Source organism: Scophthalmus maximus, chromosome 19, assembly GCF_022379125.1.
Source record: "Scophthalmus maximus strain ysfricsl-2021 chromosome 19, ASM2237912v1, whole genome shotgun sequence".
Taxonomy (NCBI): Eukaryota; Metazoa; Chordata; class Actinopteri; order Pleuronectiformes; family Scophthalmidae; genus Scophthalmus; species Scophthalmus maximus.
Genome location: NC_061533.1, coordinates 3,069,422 through 3,077,861, shown reverse-complemented (window position 1 = coordinate 3,077,861; position 8,440 = coordinate 3,069,422). Strand labels below are relative to the sequence as shown.

Genomic DNA, 8,440 nt, shown 5'->3' with positions numbered 1-8,440 from the left:
TGAGGGGGAGAAAATGTTTTTTTTATTGTGAGAAAGGTAAACAATCAAAAATAAATCCATGAAAGCATTTCACTGACGCCGCCTGAGCAGTTCAGTTGTTCACAGCTTGACGAGCTTCACGCTCACGTTCTCAATCACATCATAAGATTCTTCTACATCCCTTGATTCTCCAAAACACACATTAAACATTAAAAAAATATATATACATATATATATATATATATACATATATATATATTTTTTTTTTTTAAAGATATAAAATGTTAATGTTTCATATGTGTTTAAAATATGTGCAATTTATATAAAATAATTTATGACAGAAATTTCACAGAACACAAATGTATATTTGTTTATTTGAATAATAGTCATCCGTTTCCTCCCTGATTTGGAACGGCCCATGGTTGTTGCTGCTGTCGTGGCTGAAGGGGGTCGGAGGTCGGAGGTCACAGTTCACACGTGCTTCACTCTGACGCAGCGTCTGTCCTGTGGACAAGCGAACATTTAAAGACCAAAGTCAATAAAAAGTGTATTTCCCAAAATATCAAATTGTGTCATTGCAGATTCCAATATTGAAGTGGGAGCAGAGCAAAGCAAAGTGACCACAGCGACGATACCTTGGGTTTTTTCTTGCACAGGTCCTTCAGGTGGACCACATATTTCAGGACCTCTCGGACCCAGGGTTCGTCGGCGGGCACACAGAGCGTCCTGCCATGTCTGGTCCACAGACTATTTAAAAAAACAAACATCCGAGACATTCAGTAGGGTCAGGCGGACAGAAGTGCATATTGCATTCATACAATTCTCAAATCCCATCCACTCTTTTGATACGTCATCTCCCGCGATTCGAACTTACACGGTGGCGTCGATTGAGCAGCCTTTCCCGCTGGACTGTTGCCTGAAGTCCACAATCCTACGCTTGTCGATGGTTTTGTTTTTGAAGCTCAAGCAGCAGTCCATGGGAATCTGGGCCAACGTCACTGAAAGACAAAGAGGATATAGATTGGTGACACTCGGAGATACTGTAGATGTTTTCTAGCTTCATGGATGCCTTCAATTTCATGTCAGTTACGATCAGTTCCAACTGTTCTTACAAGAGGAATTGCAGAACATCTACAGAATCCACCACACCACCGCCCCTGTGTGTGCTCAGGACGCCATCGGTCGTTGCGTCACCGCAACAACATTCATACTGTTGTTGAGCACATGAATGGACAGAATGTGGAAGAAGAAGAAGTGTCGGTTCCCTGTTCTGCACAATACAAAGCTGACTACAGCCACAGCTGTTCTCCAAAAAGACTCAAATTCAACTCTCAGGAGCCTGCTTTTATTCCCAACAGATAGTTTCACCCACAAGTGGTGTAACCGCTGTAATTGCATTCAGTCCGTTTGAAGGTCGAACGTGATTCACTCGCAGGATTTGAGTTGAAAACGTCAAATTACAGCACATTGAATGCTGCACAACAGAGGTTTCAATTAGACGCACAAGTTCTTTTGTTTACGAGTTATTACATATATGTTGCTGCTGCTGCCGGTGTGTGTGCGTGTGTGTGTGTGTGTGTGTGTGTGTGTGTGTGTGTGTGTGTACACTTGACTTTCAAACCATCGTTGTGAGTGTAATGGAAAAATTGACGCAGTTGAATCAGGAAGACGGAGACTGTGGATGTCTTATATTCCAGGAGACCAATATACTGAGATCAACAAGTGGTCAGTGCATAGGACAGACGTTTCCACAACAGTGAGGAACACCTTGTCCGGTCCTCACAATTTCCAAGTGCTGCTTGTTGCTTCAAGACTTGGTTTTAGGGGTTAAGGTTAGACTTGGGTTCAGGTTATGGTTGAAGGGTAAGGGTTGTGGTTGGACATTTGGTGATCATGGTTAAGGTTAAGCTAAGGGGTTAGGGAAGGCACAATGTTTTCTTTTCCCTTTTTCAGACCATATCTCATTTTTTGGCCTCCTGCCAACACACACGACATCACACTTGGGTGTGTGTGTGTGTGTGTGTGTGTGTGTGTGTGCATACACTTGGCTGTGGCTTGGTGACTCACATACATTTCCTAAGGTAAACATGAATAGTAAGAGTCCCAAAAGTTAACAGCAAAATGTAATAACTTTTTGCATTCTTGCAATAAAGCAAAAAGCAAAAAAGATCAATCAAGTCGATCAATCTAGTTAGTCTAGCTAATAATTAATGAATTGTTTGAGACGTTTTTCAAAGCAAAAAAAATTGCCAAACGTTAATTATCTCAATGAATGCGCGTGGGAAATTTGTGATCAGCCTTGCTCAAGGGCACGTTGTCACTACTCGGGAATGCGCTGGTGTCCTACACACTGCACTGGAATTCCCATAGTTATCGTTGAACTTCCACCTGCTACTGTTTAAGAGCTGAGGGGAAAACCATCTGCGTTTAACTATTTCACTGATAAGTAATTATCAGATCAAAACCAAAATTATTTAAAGGCATTGTTTAATGTTCTTGTCGTAAAGTGCTGCATAGAGTTCAGTATGAAAGCACTTCACTGACTTTACTTGCATTTTACTTTTTTTATTGAAATTCTTCTATCGCTTCACTTACTTTTCTCTGACCTTTTTTAAAAATCTAGATTTACAGATCGTAAAATTCTCTCAACTGCGATTCAGGACTGGAGAAACCAATGGAGCACAGATGAGCGTATTAACCTCAAACATGATCCAACTGCCTCACTTTGTAAACTGCTGCTTCTTTTTTGTTGTTTTTTTGGAGCCGTCCCAAGTGGATGTGTTCAGATAAATTGCTTCCCGTTATCTTTTAGAGCTCAACAAGATTGACTTCATTTCGCTGCTTCGCAGAGATGGAATACTGTAGATACAAGTTTGACTGTTGATGAGTCTGTGAGGATCCCTGGAAAATGAATCAAATGAAATTTAAAATGAAATAAAAACTCACCTGTGCAGTAGCAGGCGATGAAGAGCACGCAGCAGAAGAAGAGTTTGGAATCGCCCCACTGAGCCATGGCTGGTCGTTGAGCTGACAGTGTCGTCTCGTCTTGGTCTCAGTGGTGGCTGATTGGCTGCACTGATGCCGGTGTCCCTATTTATGTGCTGTGAGCAGACAGTTTCCACAGAAGTGTTTCACTTCTCATTTTACTGGCCCCTCCTCCTTCTCTGACCCCCATTCAAAGTCCCCCATCGGCATGTCAAACAAGCTGAACCGTTTATTCTGACCCTCCTTCCAACAGGGAAAATCCCTTCTTATTTCTTTTATCAGCCTTCATTTCGTTTCCCAGCCCTTCTCAAACAGGCTTGGCACGCCCGAGGTAACAGGACACATTTGTCACACAGCTTCGGGTCATAAACACACTTCTCGAATCTCTGAACAAACACAAACAGCAGCAGTGATTTAACCCTGGGGCAAGCATGGATGAACTGTTCAAACACCCTCATCATTAAAATGCGGTGATGATTTCTACTCTGTGGTCAGGTCTGCTCTGGTTTATGATTTATAGCCACACTAGATACACTTATATACGTACAGTATAGTGTGTAATGTATGAATAAGTTGCACTGTACAATTAAATCCTTAGCTCGCCATTGACCTCAACATTGGGCAGAAAGACATCCTGACTGTCCGTCGTCTGCGGAGGTGATGCGCTGGGAGGAGGCTCATCTGTGGCGGCTGAGATGATGTCTGACGGTCTGGGAGGTCTGGCAATGTGTCAACTCAACACTGAGATTGACTGGAGATCAGGAGCTGGTGTCGTCCTCGACAGGGAACCAGGAGCAGGACTTGATGTTGACCGACTCAGGATCAGCCTTGGGAATAGGTGAACCGTCCGCCAGGTCCCCCCGACTCAGGAATAGACGCAGGGAAAGGTGAGATGTCGGACCGAGACCCCCGACTCGGGAACAAGCAAGACATTGGCTGGGGTGGCCAACTCAGGATCAGTCAGGAAGTTGGCCAGAATCCCAAAAGCACGGTACAGCTAGGCACGCTGACACAGGAGCACTTTGGCCAGGACCCCAAACTCAGGAGCAAGCAGGACATCAGCTGGGAGCCCGGACTCAGGAACAAGGCAGACGTCAGCGAGGACCCTCGACGCAGGACCAGACATGACTTTGGCTGGGATGCCTGCCAAAGGAAAAGACAGAACTTTGGCGTGGTCTGGCTGGAGTTCTACCAGCGTGTCCATTGTGGCTCTGAGCAGTATAGAGATTCTGTGGTGCAAGGCAGCGGAGTCCCCCAATGGCATTGGGAGCAATGTTGATCCCGTCTTCTTCTGTGTTCTGCTGTGGCCTCCACGGGACCCCTTGGAAGGGGCCAGGCAGGTGCCCGGTTTAAAGGGACTGCTGAAGGACTTCAGATTCTGGATGAGAAGCTAGCCGGCTCAGGAACAGTAGCAGACAGTGCGCCAGCCAGCTCAGGACAGGAAGCCTGTAGGCTCACAGACCCAGGTCTAATTGATTGGAATGACGCCAGGAGATACAACCTGAATGCTACCACGCTCGAAGGCCAACAGGCCATGGCGCAGGCTGAAATGGATGAAATAAGACAAAAAGATGAACGTAAGATCATTTAGATGATACATGATGGGATTCTGCCATCATAAATCTGTACCCTCAGGCTCTTTTGTTCAGTTGTATGACCAGAAATGAATCACACCAAAACCAAGAAAAGAACACACACACACACACACACACACATTTTTACCCACTTCCTTTGTTGACTTGTTCCCATATGAAAGACGAGCGACATCTCTAGAAAAACGGTGGCTGTTGTGAAACAGATACCAACGCATCTGCAAAGAGATTCTAAAGAATCCCCACACTTACTGCATTGATGAGGAAGTTGACACCAGTCAGGCTGAGCAGTGGCCTCTTTTATGTTGATATAAAATGTAACAATATCTTATTTGTACACCATCGTGTTTTCTTCTATGACCACTTTATTGTTTTCAGAGAAAGTTTCTGTTTCTTGTAAATCCCTGTTTGGATGTTTGCTCTACTTGTCTGCCGTATTTACTCTCTTGGGATTTTCCCTGCTGAAGCAGTTACAGGAAAATGAAAAAAGTTGATGGACCTGAAGTAGCGCCTGCAGAGGAAAAGCTGGCTGGAAGCCAGGCAGGAATTCTTATGCAAGAGTAATTCAGCCAAGTGTCATTGGACTGAACATGTCCTTACACATTTTTTTTGCCTTTCTCTGGGCTCCCTTGAAAATGACTGCATCTTCAGTATAATATTTCTTTCTACAGTATCCTTTGAGCTAAGATGCCAGATGTGCAGTGACGGTCAAGGGCTCAAAGTTTTAAAGTTTAAAACGTCCCATGTAGCTATGTAAGGTTATACGAACCTGCTATGTGCAGTAGTACTATTGGCGGGGCCCTGGGTACGGATTTTAATTTAGCGGCGCGTTTACCTGTATTTATGAAAAATGTTAATTCTTATACCTAATGTACCTTAAACCTGAAGTGAAGAAAAACTGGCGGTGCCTCCAATAAGATAAGGGAAAAAATACTAAAGTATACCTCCTATTTGATACTAGTCTTCTTGCTAGATACACATTCAAACTCTTGACCACCAAAAGATGCGTTATCTATGATGAACTATGACACAACAAGTTTACTTTAAATACAATAAACCAACATTTGGCCTTTATTAGCCCGGATGCATAGTAAATGAAAATTTCAGGTCAATTAGTAAATGAAATTGAACTTTTGCAGGTACATTTTTAATCTTATTTATGTCAATGTTTATAGCAATGTTTTTGAACCGTATTTATACATTCTTAACTCTTTTTACAGACTATTTAAATGCTGATGTGTTTACATTTATTACTTATATCCAGATGTCCACATGTATTTTAGCCAGGGCTATAACATACTGTACATGTATTAACAAAGGCAGTTAGAAACCTACATACTGGAAAATTCTAAATTTGTTCAAAGATTCTCATCGTGCAATCACCCAGTCAACGTACCTCTCTAATTCTGTTTTGGGGTATTTCCTTTGCAACAAATCCTGAAAGTTCCCCTCCTGACACTGTTTTGCAGCGTTACAGTCGCTGCATCCTGCGGTTTAGCGCTTGGTTAAAGAAATGCCAACGAGCCAGAGCGTTTTTTCCCTCCACAATGATGATGTGAGCATCCTCCATTCTCGTTAAGTCTACATGTAACTTATATTAGTAGTTACATGTGATCACCGGTACCTACTCATAGTTCGTGCCGTTCAACAGCGTCTGCCGACTACTTAGATCGTTTGACTTAGAAAATGAACACTTGACGCGACTGGGAAGTTATGCTGACGACGTGTGCTCCTTCCTAGGCCACCATTTCTACGAGTTTGAAAATACGCTGGTGGCCCCTCCCTCTTTTCGTTACAACCCCAAGATGGCAGCCGTGAAGCGAGGGAAGTGGCCGCTTGTCATCGTGAATGCAAACTGAGACGGCATCTCACAGACGTCTGAGAGACACCATTAGTTAGCATTTGCACTGTCAACTCAATTTTTTTCAATAAGCACAAATCAAATAGTGTTGGTTATGTGGGTATTCCACTCGGGAAGCTTGAGCTAGCAAGCTTGGCTAACTAGCTGCTACGTGTATCGGAATAGATAGATAGATGGATCGATTATAACAATAATATATTATTATAATAATCTGAAAGGAAACCTATTCATAGCCTACTTTTGCCTTTGTACTTTGTTGGGCTTTTGACTGTGCTCTCCTTCAAAGGCACATTTGCAATAATAATAATTATGATAATAATAATAATAATTGGGGGAGTTTATTTATTTTGGACTGGTGCATTGTGGGGAAACTCCACAGGATGCTGAGGGGACAGCTGTCACGATGAGGTCAAGGCAAGGGTCAGACAATCTTCCTGCTGTCAAGGACCCTCAGATCCCAGATTTTAAATATCAGATTAATGTTGGGAATTAACAGTCACAGCTCACAATCAGGCTGGCAACCGGAGGAAACTGGACAAAAGTTCAGGTGGAGCGCTGCCGGTATCAGCTCCCTCATTCACGCTTCCCTCTCGGTGGCTCGTATCAGCCTCCGGACCACAAGGTGATGATTAGCACGCGGACGATTGTGTTTCAGTCGAAATGATAGTCGGCAAACAAAGACATTAGAGCAAATGATGTGAAACTTTATTGTAAAAGTAACTCAACAACAATTGAAAAATCATCTCAATACTTTGTACAATGTAACAGCAAATTACATAACAATGTGTAAATTCCGTTTTTCACAAGCACCCCATAAGGAACAAACAGGGTCGCAGGGTTCGATCCAAGGAAATCAACTTTTATAGAACATTTTACTAACAGAGAGAATACAATTTTTTTCTTTACAAAGGCATGGATTTTTTACACTGCATTCATCACAAATGAGAAGAAACAGCACATCTCGAACTGTACATTCAGTGTCCAGTGTCTGAAGTCACTCAAACAGTACATCATCATAAATACGACAACATGATATTTCCTCATTAAATTACAACTTCTGATCCTCTCCAGACGTTTTGGATCGCCTGAACAGAGATGGAAAAGAAACTTGCTTCCGTCTTCAGCCGTTGGTTGAGACTACTTGATCTTCAGCCATCTTTCTTTCTCCCCCCGGAATCCAGTCCTCTGTCTGCCTGCGAAAGAGAAGGTCGGTGAGGCATTAGCCAACGCAGGGAAGAAAGATATTCTTGCAGAAAAGAGCTCTCTTGGTTTTTGAACGCTCGGCTCGTACAAAGCTTCTTTTTTTTTTTATTCTTTAAATTTACCTCATTACTTCCTCGCTCTCTTTTTGTTGTCCAGATATTGAATGTGAGACTTCACCCATTTCGTCCGCTTATTTTCCGCACTGGGGTGGACGATGCACACAGTCCTCGCAGCCTTTGTGATGAACCTAGAAAAAGCAAAGACAAGACACAGATTAAAAAACAAACACCTCCACACACAAGCTCCGGCAGCAGATCCGACAGAAGAACTTCCTTTTGACCGAATCGACCCCAATCAATACTTACACAGTAGCGCTGAGGTCACAGCCCTGTCCGGCATGCTGAAGCGTGTAGGTTTCAATCTTTATCAGCGGGAAAAACTTGTCGGTGGTGCTCAGACAGCAGTCCACCACCATCTCACCTGCAGGGCGACGAGGAAGAAGAAACAAATACGTTGAGTCTATATAAAATGTGCACGATTCCTTTAATCATAAAAACTTTTGCACGGCAGTTTCAAGCTGAAGGATCCCATGCAACCCACCCCCTGCACTCAAGAGCTTCAGTATGAACTGCTCACGACACCTCGTGTGTCCGAGCAGATCTTACCTTGTGCAAACCGGGCGCAGATGACGCCCAGCAAGAGCAGCGCTGCAACTCGAGAGGCCATGTCTCCGTCTCTCGGTGTGGGATCTGGGCTCAGGTCGGCTGCTTCCTTTCGGGAGTGTGCGAAGCTGCTGCTGCTGCTGCTGCTGTGAGGAGGA

The 8,440-nt window shown here is 43.6% G+C and overlaps 2 protein-coding genes across 2 annotated transcripts; both read right to left on the bottom strand.

Annotated features, from left to right (window-relative positions):
* LOC118314440 (C-C motif chemokine 19) lies at nt 1–3,086 on the bottom strand. Its single transcript, XM_035640899.2, has 4 exons — nt 2,926–3,086; nt 854–977; nt 615–726; nt 1–483 (listed from the first exon to the last, which is right to left on the bottom strand). The coding sequence occupies exons 1-4, from the start codon at nt 2,990–2,992 to the stop codon at nt 451–453; spliced, it is 336 nt and encodes a 111-aa protein (XP_035496792.2). The 5' UTR covers nt 2,993–3,086; the 3' UTR covers nt 1–450.
* A 4,014-nt stretch (nt 3,087–7,100) lies between these two features.
* LOC118313526 (eotaxin) lies at nt 7,101–8,428 on the bottom strand. Its single transcript, XM_035639027.2, has 4 exons — nt 8,286–8,428; nt 7,986–8,100; nt 7,743–7,867; nt 7,101–7,610 (listed from the first exon to the last, which is right to left on the bottom strand). Exons 1-3 carry the CDS (start codon nt 8,344–8,346, stop codon nt 7,747–7,749), a joined length of 297 nt encoding a protein of 98 aa, XP_035494920.1. The 5' UTR covers nt 8,347–8,428; the 3' UTR covers nt 7,101–7,610; nt 7,743–7,746.
* Between the last annotated feature and the right edge of the window lie 12 nt (nt 8,429–8,440).